At 35.8% G+C, this 16,278-nt stretch overlaps 1 protein-coding gene across 3 annotated transcripts in view; it reads left to right on the plus strand.

Moving 5' to 3' along the window:
- The window catches only part of LOC128246654 (uncharacterized), a 36,158-nt gene extending 20,187 nt beyond the window's left edge, over positions 1-15,971 (plus strand). For all 3 annotated transcript variants that reach the window (XM_052964957.1, XM_052964960.1, XM_052964959.1), the window contains exons 7-11: positions 3,456-3,652; positions 4,977-5,100; positions 5,801-5,898; positions 6,215-6,882; positions 8,492-15,971. In XM_052964957.1, the coding sequence (XP_052820917.1) occupies positions 3,456-3,652; positions 4,977-5,100; positions 5,801-5,898; positions 6,215-6,882; positions 8,492-8,697 (1,293 nt within the window). In that variant the 3' untranslated portion in view covers positions 8,698-15,971. The remainder of the gene's footprint in view (positions 1-3,455; positions 3,653-4,976; positions 5,101-5,800; positions 5,899-6,214; positions 6,883-8,491) is intronic.
- Positions 15,972-16,278: the final 307 nt, after the last annotated feature.

Genomic DNA, 16,278 nt, shown 5'->3' on the forward strand with positions numbered 1-16,278 from the left:
ACCTCAAAGGTCAAGGTCACACTTAGTGGACTTCCAGTTTTCCTGCAATCAGAGAAGGAAGCTTTCTTTCACACCACTTTGGTATTTCCTGGTATCACCTTCCTGCAATTTCTGAGTGGTACTGTAACTAGTTATAACTTGCCACATGTGTTCCACATACCAAGACAACGTGTCGCGTGCAAGACCCGTGTCCCTTACTCTAAGGTCAAGGTCACACTTAGGTGTTTATTCACAATGAAGTGCTGCATATAAGGACATAGAGTATAGGTTGTCGTGTCCGGGCTGTAACTTTCCCTTGTAAGGACATAATTTAAAAATAACTTCCACATGTGTTCCACATACCAAGACAACGTGCCGCCTGCAAGACCTGTGTCCCTACCTCTTAAGTCAAGTTCACACTTAGGTGTTTATTCACAATGGAGTGCTGCATATAAAGACATAGAGGATAGGTTGTCGTGTCCTGGCTGTAACTTTCCCTTGTATGGACAGATTTTAAAATAACTTGCCACATGTGTTCCACATACCAAGACGACGTGTCACGTGCAAGACCCGTGTCCCTACCTCTAAGGTCAAGGTCACACTTAGGTGTTTATTCACAAGGAGTGCTGCATATAAGGACATAGAGTATAGGTTGTCGTGTCCGGGCTGTAACTTTCCCTTGTAAGGACATAATTTAAAAATAACTTCCACATGTGTTCCACATACCAAGACAACGTGCCGCCTGCAAGACCTGTGTCCCTACCTCTAAGGTCAAGGTCACACTTAGGTGTTTATTCACAAGGAGTGCTGCATATAAGGACATAGAGTATAAGTTGTCGTGTCCGAGCTGTATTTTTCCCTTGTATGGACAGATTTTAAAATAACTTGCCACATGTGTTTCACATACTAAGACGACGTGTCGCATGCAAGACCCGTGTACCTACCTCTAGGGTCAAGGTCACACTTAGGTGTTAATAGGTATATAGTAATGGTAGGCGCGATTCCGTGTGTGCGTGCGTGTGTGCGTTTGTCCATCCGTCCGTCCCACATTCATTTCTTTGCATCTCCTCTTACATTTCTCATGCGATTTCTACCAAACTTTCACATATTGATGATCATAAAGTGAAGCAGTGCATATTGTCTGGCTTTCCTGATTCGACCATTTTTGAAAGAGTTATTGCCCTTTGTTTATTTTACATTTAAAATTGGTTTCTTCGTAACTCCTCTTTTGTTTTTCATGCGATTTCTACCAAACTTTCACAGCTTGATGATCATAAAGTAGAGCAGCGCATATTGTCGGGCTTTCCTGATTTGACCATTTTTGAAAGAGTGATTGCCCTTTGCTTATTTTACATTTAAATTGGTTTCTTCGCAACTCCTCTTACGTTTTTCATGTGATTTCTATCAAACTTTCACAGATTGATGATCATAAAGTGAAGCAGCGCATATTGTCTGGCTTTCCTGATTCGACCTTTTTTTCAAAGAGTTATTGCCCTTTGCTTATTTTACATTTAAAATTGGTTTCTTCGCAACTGCTCTTACATTTTTCATGCGATTTCTTCTAATCTTTTACAGATTGATGATCATAAAGTGAAGCAGCGCATATTGTCAGGTTTTCCTGATTTGACCATTTTTGAAAGAGTTATTGCCCTTTGCTTATTTTACATTTAAAATTGGTTTCTTCGCAACTCCTCTTACGTTTTTTCATGTGATTTCTACCAAACTTTCACAGATTGATGATCATAAAGTGAAGCAGCGCATATTGTCTGGCTTTTGCGATTCGACCATTTTTTAAAGAGTTATTGCCCTTTGCTTATTTTACATTTAAAATTGGTTGCTTCGCAACTCCTCTTACGTTTTTTTATGCGATTTCTACCAAACTTTCACAGATTGACGATCATAAAGTGAAGCAGCGCATATTTTCGGGCTTTCCTGATTTGATCATTTTTGAAAGAGTTATTGCCCTTTGCTTATTTTACATTTAAATTGGTTTCTTCGCAACTCCTCTTACGTTTTTCATGCAATTTCTACCAAACTTTCATAGATTGATGATCATAAATTGAAGCAGCGCATATTGTCAGGTTTTTGCAATTTGACCTTTTTTGAAAGAGTTATTGCCCTTTCTTAATTTTACGCATTTCTTTTGTTCCTGAGAAACTACCCTTACCATTGATTGGCTTACGTTACAAAAAATGCCCCCATGAGGCGGGGGATATAGCTGTCTGTGACCGCTCTTGTTCACAGTGGAATGCTGCATATATAAGGACATAGAGTATAGATTGTCTTGTCCGGGCTGTAACTTTCTCTTGTATGGACAGATTTAAAAATGACTTGCCACTTGTGTCAGACATACCAAGATGACATGTCACGTGCAAGACCCATGTCCCTACCTCTAAGTTCAAGGACACACTAAGTGTTTATTCACAATGGAATTCTGCTTATAAGGACATAACAGTGTAGGTTGTCAAGTATGGGTGGTATTTTTTATGTTTAGAGGCAATTTAAAATAACTTGCCATATGTATTTGACACGTAAAGGCAAGATCAACTTTTCATGTACTGACCTTGTTCATAGGTCAATGTCACATTCGGGGGCATTCGTCACATACTGTGACAGCTCTTGTTTAATTTCCTTTGCAAGGCACATTTGTATATTCTTAACCACATTTTCATAATGGGAAATCAAGTTATTTGAATGACTTGCGTCATTGTTTGGGCGGGCTGGTGGGAGGGCAGCATCAAAGTCACCTTCAGAATAATTTTAGTTAGGTTTGACAAAAAGAGACCAAACTTGGTATTATTACATCGTTATTGTATTCTTAGTCAAAGCAGCGTAGTCGAGCGCGCTGTCTTACGACGGCTCTTGTTTATTAACCCTTGTACAATCATGAAACTTGGTGTTCAGCTGCCATTTGTATAAAACTTGGATAAGTAGAGCACAGGTTTAGTTTTATTTATGATTGGTTAATTGTAATTTTCAGATAAATATTAACCAATCAATGAACATTTCAGCAAACTTTAACAAAACTCCACTCCATGCATGTTAATTTCACAAACACTTGGATTACCCCTCTGGCCCTCGAATAATTTAGCTATTAGGCAAAAAAAAATAATATTTGTTTAGGGTAACCTTCCCAAAATTTCTAGGTAGGGTAGGTAGGGATTTTTTTTTTTTCTTTTTCAAAATCTGTCGTTAAGTTCAGAGTGTTTTCTTTCACATGGCAGTCTTTCCTACATTACTGTCATTGCCTGACTTTGTTTTATCATATAAACAATAATTCTGATTAAAATCTGCATTTATCTGCCCTTTGTAACTCTCTATTCGCTAACGAATATTTTTTTTGCTCAGAAACAGAAAAAAATAGTTAGGGTTGGCGCATTTTTATAGGTAGGGTCGGGTTACCCGAAACGGACATTTTTTTTTTTAGGCCTTACTTTGATTTGTATTGACAATCATCATCAATGTATATTCCTCAGGATCAGATGCAGCGAACCTTGGAGGCAAAGTTTCTGGTGCATCAGGAGACGTATCACTACCACCGGGAAAACTACAAGTGGAAATATCTGATCGACTTTAACGCCATGATTCAGACCAACATTGACACGGGTGCTATCAGGGAAATCAGACGTCGCCCACTGTTTGTGTCTCAGGCAGATGTTGTACAGAGAAACTAGTATGTTCCTTTGTAATATCAAAGATGTGTTAATTAACCAACAATTGAATAACCAAATCAAAACTTACTTTACATTTTGATAATTATTGTACTATGCTGTTTGGCCAGACAAGTTTTATTGATTAAAACTACCGTCACTGGGCTGATTTTATTCAACTTATGAGTCAGACAAGTTTCAGTAAGTGTGTTTTGGGTCAGACAGGTTTCAGTAAGTGTGTTTCTTCTCCTGGGTTTATGGGTCAGACAAGTTTCAGTAAGTGTGTCTCTTCTACTCTACTGATTGGTCAATCAAGTTTCAGTAAGTGTGTCTCTTCTACTCTACTGATTGGTCAATCAAGTTTCAGTAAGTGTGTCTCTTCTACTCTACTGATTGGTCAATCAAGTTTCAGTAAGTGTGTCTCTTCCACTCTGCTGATTGGTCAATCAAGTTTCAGTAAGTGTGTCTCTTCTACTCTACTGATTGGTCAATCAAGTTTCAGTAAGTGTGTCTCTTCTACTCTGCTGATTGGTCAATCAAGTTTCAGTTAGTATGTTTCTTCTACTGGGCTGATGGGTCAGACAAGTTTCAGTAAGTGTGTTTCTTCTCCTGGGCTGATGGGTCAGACAAGTTTCAGTAAGTGTGTCTCCTCTACTGGGCTGATGGGTCAGACAAGTTCCAGTAAGTGTGTCTCTTCTCCTGGACTGATGGGTCAGACAAGTTTCAGTAAGTGTGTTTCTTCTCCTGGGCTGATGGGTCAGACAAGTTTCAGTAAGTGTGTTTCTTCTCCTGGGCTGATGGGTCAGACAAGTTTCAGTAAGTGTGTTTCTTCTCCTGGGCTGATAGGTCAGACAAGTTTCAATAAGTGTGTCTCTTCTACTCTGCTGATTGGTCAATCAAGTTTCAGTAAGTGTGTCTCTTCTACTGGGCTGATGGGTCAGACAGGTTTCAGTAAGTGTGTTTCTTCTCCTGGGCTGATGGGTCAGACAAGTTTCAGTAAGTGTGTTTCTAGTACTGGGCTGATGGGTCAGACAAGTTTCCGTATTAAGTGTGTTTCTACTACTGGGCTGATGGGTCAGACAAGTTTCATTAAGTGTGTTTCTAGTACTGGGCTGATGGGTCAGACAAGTTTCAGTAAGTGTGTTTCTTCTACTGGGCTGATGGGTCGGACAAGTTTCAGTAAGTGTGTTTCTTCTACTGGGTTTGATGGATCAGGCAAGTTTTACTTTGTGTGTTTCTTTTACTGGGCTGGTGGGTCAGAAAAGTTTTAGACTACACTTGTATAATGTGACTGAATGTTTACTTAGATTTTCAAACAAAATACACTAAATTTCTGTCAAATTTTAGCCCTGCGGGTCTGAGTGCCTCGCCGGAAATTCCCGCCATCCTGCCGCCTGATTGGACACCCTGGGACCTCGCAAACCAGTTTGAACTGGTCAAGCTTGCGCCAACAGACCCGGCTTATATACAGGTAGTTTGGTGGTCTGTCTGTTGCTAGTGTGTGAACATGTGAAAATTCATAATTCCCAAATAATATATCAAAATAGGCAAATGATTTAATTGGGTATGCATATTCTGGTGCAGTTAATAATGGAAACTACAGGTTTTACAGCTATTGTACAGTGGTGTTACTTAGAAATTTAATTCCTTATTTAAAATTAATTGTCAAGAGCCGCTGTAAGTGACATTCAGAATGTTACTTATTTGCAGAAAGAAATGAATATGAGGTGTAGGCTGCAAACAAACTCTGCCTAACAAAACTGAGGCTTCATGACTAGATATTGCCAACTAGCTAGTTCTGAAACAGGAAGTGGTATCTTTCTTTTTGAAAGCTCCATATTTATATTACCAATACTTCTGAAGGTTGGGTCCTGGTTTGTTTGCTGGTATTTGATAGGGTATTGCTGGTAATTACTAACATGTTTGATAAATGACCATAACTAACTTGTACAAGATAGCGTAGTGTGGTATTTTTTATTTTAAATGAAATCAGATTTGAAATATCCTATTGTGCAATTTTTCAAATCCAAAAACAGTTAGTAATAATATCATCTGTCTTACTTTTACATTTTCCCATTCTGCACTTAAAACCATTTCAAATTACACCAAAATAGTATGGAGTTAATTGAAATATTTGTGTATGTGATGTCAGTAATGATGGTGTACTGCAGGTTGCGAACAACTTCCACCAGACAATGAGCCGAGTGGATAAACAGATCCAGGACATCTTCCGTATGCAGAACCCAACGCTCTGGCTTCGCTTTTGCAAGTATGGGTCACTAAGAGTTCCGTTGAAATATTCAGTATTCATGCTACTGCATCTATTTCAGGTCTCTTGTGGTGACGTTTGTGTTTAATTCCATGAATGTGTTATGAAGGACTTTTTTCAATAACTCACATTAAATATTCAATTATATTAAATGTATTTCAGTGACCAACCAATAATATGTATCAATTACAGCAACAATAAATCTTCATATATCAACAATATCAACCAGGATGATGATGATGGGAAACCTGGCAAAAATGTTGATAAATATTGTTTTTAAAGCAATTTACTAGAATAATACTGCATTTATTTCTAGCCAAGAGAAAACTATGCTGGCCAATCAGCGTAGATGTGGTGATGAAAGTCCCGTGAAGAAACTACTCCTGTTTCACGGCACCGATTCCCTTGATGCAGTGAGAGGAATAAGTGTCAACAACTTCGACCCACGAGTTTCCGGGAAAAATGCAACTGTATATGGAGAGGGTGCTTACTTCGCCCGGGATGCCAAGTATAGCCACAGATACACAAAAGGCTCCGGGCTCATGTTCCAGGCTGTCGTTCTTGTGGGATATTCCACAAACGGAAAAAAGGACTACCGTAGACCACCTGAAAAGCCTGGACAAACACACGAGTTGTATGACTCTTGCGTGAATGACATCAACGATCCAAGCATTTATATTCTCTTTGAGAAGAACCAGTACTACCCTGAATATCTGATTCAGTATGTAGACCTGTACAGGGCACCGTCTCCCCCTCCAGTCAGACCAGTAACAAGACCCAGACACAGTATACCTGGAGTGAATACGGGAACTACAGGGGCAGTGTTCACTTGTTCAGCAGGTTCTATTGCTCCATATGGATCTAGTTCCACTGGAGCAACAGGCATGTATGGAACCACTTCATCAAGTTCAACCAGCCACATTCCAGGTTCTACCAGCCCAACTTCACCATCTGGATCTTATTCAACAGGAGCATACACAGGAGGTAAGAGGTAACATAGGGTGGTTTGTTGGGCATGATGCGATGGGTCCTAGACCTGTTATTAAGGGAGCAAAGCTACAGATAACTTCTTTACTTAAAGTGTATGTTACACCCTTATGCAATCTAGTAAAGTGTATGGTACACCCTTGGATCATTCGTTAAAGTGTAATGGCGATTTCTAAAGTGTACTGGTACATTAAAATACAAAAATGAATGACTTATTTTATTTAATGAACTTTTATAGTACATATCTATATAAGAACTTATACAGTGCTTGTGCTTGTTTGTAGCCTTATTCCGTCTTGACCTCAGGGTCATGTATTGCTACTCAATTTTGTGAGACACTGCGTTGGTCAACCCTATGTTTTCTTGTGATTAAATGGTGTGTCTTTGATTGTTCTACAGCAGCCAGTTACTTGATTTTCAATTCGGACTATTTTAAAGTGAAAAGCCAGATTAGTGTCTACATGAAACATATAGTCAAAATAACTGTGGTCTCACGCCTTTGAACAAACCGGTTTAAAATTTAGTCAAAACGGCTAGCTAGAAGGGTAAAAATACTTGGAATAATAAATAAATAAGAACGTTATGCCGTGTTTATTATTTTTAATTGTACCAGTACAAACAGCTGTTTGATTTTCTGTCGTAATTGGGTGATTTTGGGTGAATTGACTGAGTATATTTACTCCCGTTACGACCCTGTAGCTCTGAGGGAGGTTTCTTTTTTGGCTTGATGGGATGTGTTCTAGCCATGTAAAATAAGGAAATTTCTTTGGCTTGGTGGATGGGTCATTGACCTGTAATTCAGGGAGGTTTCTCAGGCTTCATAGGATGAGTCCTGTGTAATATAGGGGGTTTCTTGGGCTTGATGGGATGGGTCCTATTCCTGTAATACAGGGGGTACTTTGTAATATAGGGGGTTTCTTGGGCATGGAGGTATGGGTCCTATGCCTGTAATATAGGGTTTGCCCTGTAAAATAGGGGGGGGGGGGGTTCTCGGGCAAGAGGGATTGATCCTAGCTCTGTAATATAGGGTTTGCTCTGTAATATAGGGGTTTTTTATGCAAGGGGGATGGATCCTATCCCTGTAATATAGGGTTTGCTCTGTAATATAGGTTTTTTATGCAAGAGGGATTGATCCTAGCTTTGTAATATAGGGGGTTTCTTTGGCATTGGGGGATGGATCCCAGCTCTGTATTATAGGGTTTGCTCTGTAATAGAGGGGGTTTCTTGGGCATGGGGGATTGATCCTAGCTCTGTAATATAGGGGGTTTCTTGGGTGAGGGGGATTGATCCTAGCTCTGTAATATAGGGGGTTTCTTGCGCATTGGGGAATGGATCCCAGCTCCGTTATACAGGGAGTGCTCTTTAATATAGGGGGTTTCTTGGGCATGGGGGATGTGTCCTAGCTCTGTTATGTACATGGTGGAAAAAGAGCCTAAAATATAATTATTCATGTCTTAATTGTTCCCTTAAAATTTTGGTTTAAATCTTACATTCTGTTAAACATTATAATCATTAAATAATGGATGGGTTTGTTTGCCTTTCATCCATGCCCCTCTCTGGCATTCTGATTGTAAATTCCTGATAACAACTGTTCCTTTTTCTACAGGGACAGGGAATGCCTCCACGGCAGCATCGGGCTCAACTTCCCCAGTTGGAGGATCTGGGTACAGGGCTGGTTCCAGCTCAGGCTCTAGATCTACAGCAACCACCAGTGGATCTACAGGGACGTATGCAAGAGCTTCAGCAAATTCAGCCTTCCTTAATGTAAATGTCAGTCCACCCAAACCTGATAAATCGTGTGCCATTCAGTGATGATGAGGTTAAACAAAGTTTTTGTTTCAGTGTTTGAAACCTGATCCAAAGTAAAACCTTTTGTCAAAGTTGTATGTTTTGAGATAATTTAAATGTGAGTGTTTTTTGTTTACTTTTGAATTTTTCAATTTGGCTCATAAAACCGATGTTTCTGTTAGCCTGTCTATTGTTTGAAGTTATTTATGTTATGATAGAAAGAGACTTTTTTTCAGAGTTTACTAGTTATGTGCTGTAAATACGTGTGACATGACTTGATTTACACATTTGTTTCAAATTGAATTTAGGTCTGTTTGTTAATCTGATTACAAAAAGCCTTACTGACTTCTCACTTTCTTTCAATAAATGAATTTTAGCTTGTCTGTTTTTAGCAGATTTATTGTTAAGGTATTGCGTTAGCCTTGTCGCTGTCATGTTGCCTGCGACAGTATTCACATGTATAGCAGGGTCTAAAACTCTTAAATATTTCTCAAGTAATGTCCCTTGTTGACTGACCACAGCAATCTTGTTTATATTTATATAGTGGCTTTTTAGAATGATATATATTTATAGAGTAGAATATTGTTGATATGGACAGACATTTTGTTGCTTCAAATTAGGATACTATGATAGCACTTGATATTGTTGAGCTTATGTTTTAGGAAATGTGTTTGTTGTTGTTTTTCAAACGAGAAAGTCAAAGTACAGCCTAGGTGATGTGCAAGAACTTCAACCTCAACCATAACTCCAAAAACATTAAAGGGCTATTCCATTCAAACATATAAACCCCGGGGGGAAGGCACTTTTAAATTATTACACCCAGCTACAGAAACAAATTTATCCTTTTAGTGTCCAAATTAACGCAGAAGGATACTGACCAATATACAAGAAAATGATTGCCTTCCCCCTGTGGGTTATATGTTTTACTGGAATAGACCTAAGATATTTAAGTTAAGTTTGAACACATGTTGCCAGAAACTCTGGTTTTAATAAGGATTGAGTTATGCCCCTTGTTCGCTGTTATTTACTTCTTCTTTATTGCTTATTCATTGTATTTATTATTGAAATTATTTATCCAAATAATTGTGGCTGTGATTGACATTATAACCGGTGTTATTGTTTAGCTTTACCCAGATTAAACAGTACTAAATATAATGAATTGTAATGATGTAATTTTAATTTTGGAAATTATTACAATGATGATACAATGTTTATCATTGTAAAATGTTTTTGTGTTTCATAGTAAAGTTTGATGACTTTGGTTACATTTTATGTACCGGTATTTAACACATAAAGAAATACATAGAAAATGAAATTCAAGTTGTCTTACATGCAATTGTATTTACAAGTTGTCTTACGGTACATGCATTTGTATTTACAAGTTGTCTTACGGTACATGCATTTGTTTTTACAAGTTGTCTTACGGTACATGCATTTGTATTTACAAGTTGTCTTACGGTACATGCATTTGTATTTACAAGTTGTCTTACATGCATTTGTATATGCAAATTGCTAATAAGTTTGCTGTAAAGTGAAATGTTTTTGATTTTGATATTTCATTTGGGAACAGATACCATTAACTTGTAAGCAGTATAATTATTGTACCTTGTACATGTAACAAATCAGACTGGATACATTTGTTTTGTAATTTAGTCTCTATTGTATCAAGGTGAGTGCTTGAGTGTTTATGTATATCTTTAGTTTAGCATTGTGTGGGGTTAATAGGATTTGTAATGAGTTGGTGATGTTTTTTTTGTTTATATAATTAAGTCAATGAAAGAAATTGTACTTCATTGTTGATGATTTAATTGTTTGACAATTTGATGATTTTTGTTGATTTATTAAGACTTGATACTAAGTCAGCGAGATGAAGGCATATAGGTTGATATTTCCATGGCCTAACATTCGTTATGGACTGTCTGTCATAGGAGAAAGGTTATATAAGATAGAAAGAAAGATGAGTTTAAGTTTAGATAGACCAAATATTTTGTTCATTTGAATCTTTTAAACTGCTCTTATTAAATCTTAAATTAGTCACCTAGTACCGGTACTATAATATGCATATGGTTGAAAACATTTGAGTTCATTTATGAAGGAAAGAAATGTTTCAATCAAATGTACTATGAGTGTAGTTTTCCTTACAAGAATCAATCAGGCTGGCCACGCCGAGACAGACTTGTATATATAAAAGTATATTCTGAGAAGTATTGCTTGACAATATTACATGTGAGCCAAAAAGGGTCCTTGGCTTGCAGATGTCACATACAAGTGTTAGTGTACATTATGGATGCATCATCTTTGTGCTCCTTCTTGAACCCTGATTTGCCATGTGATTTGAGACCATTAACAGAAGTATGTGCTTGTTAAACATGATTAAAGATTCAGGGGAGGTCCTTGTGGGCTTTCTTTTGAAGCTTTTTAAGTGTGTAAGCTGTGGAAATACATTGTATAACTATATTGCCTGGGATAAATCCCAACCCTCTAGGGAAATGTAGGCACACTAGAGTATGAACCAAAATGGTTTTAGATAGAACTCTGTGTGTTATGAAATTCTGTAGAGTAAAAGAATTTCAGACTACAAAAAAAATAAAATGTTTAACAACATGTCAACGTATTACGTTACATGGTTAAACAAATGCTACAAAAGCATGCATGTACTCTCGTGTTGTACATGAAATAAACATTTATACATTACATTCATATCTTTAACGTATCAGTTGATACACATTTGAAAAACTATAAACAACGTTCCCTTGTTTGTAACATGTTTTGTTTCATATTTTTATTTCACAAACATCTCTTGTATATTATATGTTTGGTTTCTAAGCGCTATTTCACACGCATATCTTGTTTGTAACATGTTTTGTTTCATAATGCTATTTCACAAACATTTCTTGTTATATGTTTGGTTTCTAAGTGCTATTTCACACGCATATCTTGTTTGTAACATGTTTTGTTTCATATTGCTATATCACAAATATCTCTTGTTGGTAACATGTTTTTAATCCGCTGCCATGGAGTGGGGAGGGGATTATAGGAATGCACTTCACTCCTCTGTCGGTCTGTCTGTCTAACATTTTGTGTCTGGGCTATAACTTACTTACATAAGGATGGATTACAATATAACTAAGTAATGTTGTCCTCATTGGGACGATGTGCAGTGACCTTGACCCGGGTCAATACCTCAAAGGTCAAGGTCATATGAGACATTTAAAGGTCAGAGTACACATGCTTGTGTCTGAGTTATAACTTATTTATGCATTGATTGATTTCCATATAACCTGGTACAAATGTTGCCCTCATTGAGACGATGTGCAGTGATCTGACCCAGGGTCCATACCTCAAAAACCCAAGACATTTAAAGGTCAGAGTACACAATTAAAAGTGATTGTTAATTGAAAGTGTTAAACAAGTTGCACAGATTGATACTTTGAGCACTCTGCCGAGCATTATCATTATGTGCAACAAGTTCAATATTTTAATAAAGAATGGACAATGTTATGAGGTCACTACAATAAATATAAATCACAGCTTTAGCAAAAATACTTAAGGCTTGCTTTTCATTGATGTAATTTATAAATCAAACACTCAAGTTTTCTTCTCTCTTTTTTAAGCCAAAATAACCTTGACATTGAACTTCCTTACACTGCACACAATCTGAATAACTTTAACAAATATCCTTTTATAAAATGTTAATATATCCAAGAATATTAAGGTTACTAATCTAATAACTTGTATTTCCTATTTTCCCACTCCTGACCAGTGGAAGTGTACAATTTTGGTCAGATTCAACGCACCAGTCAGGTTCAGAGAAAAACAAAATGTTCCCAAAAAACAACGGCGGGGGATATAGCCGTCCTTTGGACTGCCTTGTGTTTGTAAGTGCTATTTTACAAGCATATCATGTTTGTAACAAGTTTTGGTCATATTGCTATTTCACAAACATGATGAAACATCTATTTTTTGTAACATGTTTTGTTTCTTAGTGCTATTTCATAAACATCCCTTGTTTGTAACATGTTTTGTTTCTTGGTGCTTTTTCATAAACATCCCTTGAATGTAACATGTTTTGTTTCTTGGTGCTTTTTCATAAACATCCCTTGAATGTAACATGTTTTGTTTCTTAGTGCTATTTCACAAACATCCCATGTTTGTAACATGTTTTGTTTCTTAGTGCTATTTTACAAACACCTCTTGTTAGTACAATGTATCATGTTTAAGTTTTGTTTCTTAATGCTAGTTCACAAACATCCCTTGTTTGTAACATGTTTTGTTTCTTAGTGCTATTTCACAAACATGTCTTGTTTGTAACATGTTTTGTTTCTTAGTGCTATTTCATAAACATCCCTTGAATGTAACATGTTTTGTTTCTTAGTGCTATTTTACAAACATCCCTTGAATGTAACATGTTTTGTTTCTTAGTGCTATTTCACAAACATCCCATGTTTGTAACATGTTTTGTTTCTTAGTGCTATTTTACAAACATCCCTTGAATGTAACATGTTTTGTTTCTTAGTGCTATTTCATAAACATCCCATGTTTGTAACATGTTTTGTTTCTTAGTGCTATTTTACAAACATCCCTTGAATGTAACATGTTTTGTTTCTTAGTGCTATTTTACAAACATCCCTTGTTTGTAACATGTTTTGTTTCTTAGTGCTATTTCATAAACATCCCATGTTTGTAACATGTTTTGTTTCTTAATGCTATTTTACAAACACCTCTTGTTAGTACAATGTATCATGTTTAAGTTTTGTTTCTTAATGCTAGTTCACAAACATCCCTTGTTTGTAACATGTTTTGTTTCTTAGTGCTATTTCACAAATATGTCTTGTTTGTAACATGTTTTGTTTCTTAGTGCTATTTTACATACACCTCTTGTTAGTACAATGTATCATGTTTTGTTTCTTAGTGCTATTTCATAAACATCCCTTGTTTGTAACATGTTTTGTTTCTTAGTGCTATTTCATAAACATCCCTTGTTTGTAACATGTTTTGTTTCTTAGTGCTATTTCATAAACATCCCTTGAATGTAACATGTTTTGTTTCTTAGTGCTATTTTACAAACATCCCTTGAATGTAACATGTTTTGTTTCTTAGTGCTATTTCACAAACATCCCATGTTTGTAACATGTTTTGTTTCTTAGTGCTATTTTACAAACATCCCTTGAATGTAACATGTTTTGTTTCTTAGTGCTATTTCATAAACATCCCATGTTTGTAACATGTTTTGTTTCTTAGTGCTATTTTACAAACATCCCTTGAATGTAACATGTTTTGTTTCTTAGTGCTATTTTACAAACATCCCTTGTTTGTAACATGTTTTGTTTCTTAGTGCTATTTCATAAACATCCCATGTTTGTAACATGTTTTGTTTCTTAATGCTATTTTACAAACACCTCTTGTTAGTACAATGTATCATGTTTAAGTTTTGTTTCTTAATGCTAGTTCACAAACATCCCTTGTTTGTAACATGTTTTGTTTCTTAGTGCTATTTCACAAATATGTCTTGTTTGTAACATGTTTTGTTTCTTAGTGCTATTTTACATACACCTCTTGTTAGTACAATGTATCATGTTTTGTTTCTTAGTGCTATTTCATAAACATCCCTTGTTTGTAACATGTTTTGTTTCTTAGTGCTATTTCATAAACATCCCTTGTTTGTAACATGTTTTGTTTCTTAGTGCTATTTCATAAACATCCCTTGAATGTAACATGTTTTGTTTCTTAGTGCTATTTTACAAACATCCCTTGAATGTAACATGTTTTGTTTCTTAGTGCTATTTCACAAACATCCCATGTTTGTAACATGTTTTGTTTCTTAGTGCTATTTTACAAACATCCCTTGAATGTAACATGTTTTGTTTCTTAGTGCTATTTCATAAACATCCCATGTTTGTAACATGTTTTGTTTCTTAGTGCTATTTTACAAACATCCCTTGAATGTAACATGTTTTGTTTCTTAGTGCTATATTACAAACATCCCTTGTTTGTAACATGTTTTGTTTCTTAGTGCTATTTTACAAACATCCCTTGTTTGTAACATGTTTTGTTTCTTAGTGCTATTTTACAACCATCCCTTGTTTGTAACATGTTTTGTTTCTTAATGCTATTTTACAAACATCCCTTGAATGTAACATGTTTTGTTTCTTAGTGCTATTTTACAAACATCCCTTGTTTGTAACATGTTTTGTTTCTTAGTGCTATTTCACAAATATGTCTTGTTTGTAACATGTTTTGTTTCTTAGTGCTATTTTACATACACCTCTTGTTAGTACAATGTATCATGTTTTGTTTCTTAGTGCTATTTCATAAACATCCCTTGTTTGTAACATGTTTTGTTTCTTAGTGCTTTTTCACAAACATGTCTTGTTTGTAACATGTTTTGTTTCTTAATGCTAGTTCACAAACATTTCTTGTTTGTAACATGTTTTGTGCCTGAGTGCTATTTCACAAACATGTCTTGTTTGTTACATGTTTTGTTTGTTAGTGTAATGCCGTTTAATTAATGTGCTACAGTGGATACTGACATAGTGAAAAATGTTCTCACTCCCAAACAGAAAGACTTTGTTCATAACTGTTTTACAGTACAATGTAATAGTGTTTATTGCTAAAAACCTATGTAATGTGTAAAGTGCATAGTACCATTGTTATCCATACATGTGTGTAAAACATATTCATTTTTTCAGTTTGTTGATGTGCAATGAAATTGCCTTGTAGAAAATATATTGTACACTTATTTTATAAACAGTCTTATTGGAGAGTTTAAGATGTGAATTACCATTAATTAAAATGAAGGATGCATAAGAAACATGACATAATATTTGTTTACATAACCAATAAATGCTTAAAAAAAGTGAAGTTGAGCAATACACCAGTATTCTGCTTTGTGTAAGAAATTTGGAATGGAAATTCAGCCAGTGTTTTTTTCTTACCAATTTTGGGCCGAATATTAGTCCTATAAACATTTCCTCTTCTCCAAATTTGATTTTTTTATATTATTATTTCATGAAATTATTCAACCCCTTAACTGTTTGTGTATGGAAGAGCTGGTGTAATCTTTCACCAAACAAACTTTCTTTTACCTTCTCTGTCCATTTTTAAGCCCTTTTTTAAGTGAAACATTATTCCCAATCAAAAAAAGGACCCATTTCCAAAATGGTAAAAAAAGCCACTGCTAGCTTTACTTATATATATATACTGTCCAATGTCAGAGTGCTCAAAATGTGTTTTTCAACCGTATAAATGTTAGTTGAAAGTTCTATTGTTTGGAAAAAAAATAAATTAATGTGAATGAATTCCATAGTTCTTTATCAATTGCTTATTATTTCCAATAGATTAAATGAATACAGCAAGCAGCCAAAAGTATAACATCCTGAAATGCAGACTGGATATTCAAAATCTTCACACCAATGAGCCTGACAAAGAACCAAACAGATAAACCTAAGTTATTGTCAGGCAAATATTGAAAAATAGGTGTGAACTGACAGAAGGCATCCAAGAAGTGAATATAGAACATCAGGCTGGTACTTGTGGACATATCAATTGGTGTCAAGAAACAAAGAATTATCAAAAAGAAGGGTGACTGGTTTATTGCTTCAGGAA

This window comes from Mya arenaria, chromosome 9 (assembly GCF_026914265.1).
Source record: "Mya arenaria isolate MELC-2E11 chromosome 9, ASM2691426v1".
Classification (NCBI taxonomy): Eukaryota; Metazoa; Mollusca; class Bivalvia; order Myida; family Myidae; genus Mya; species Mya arenaria.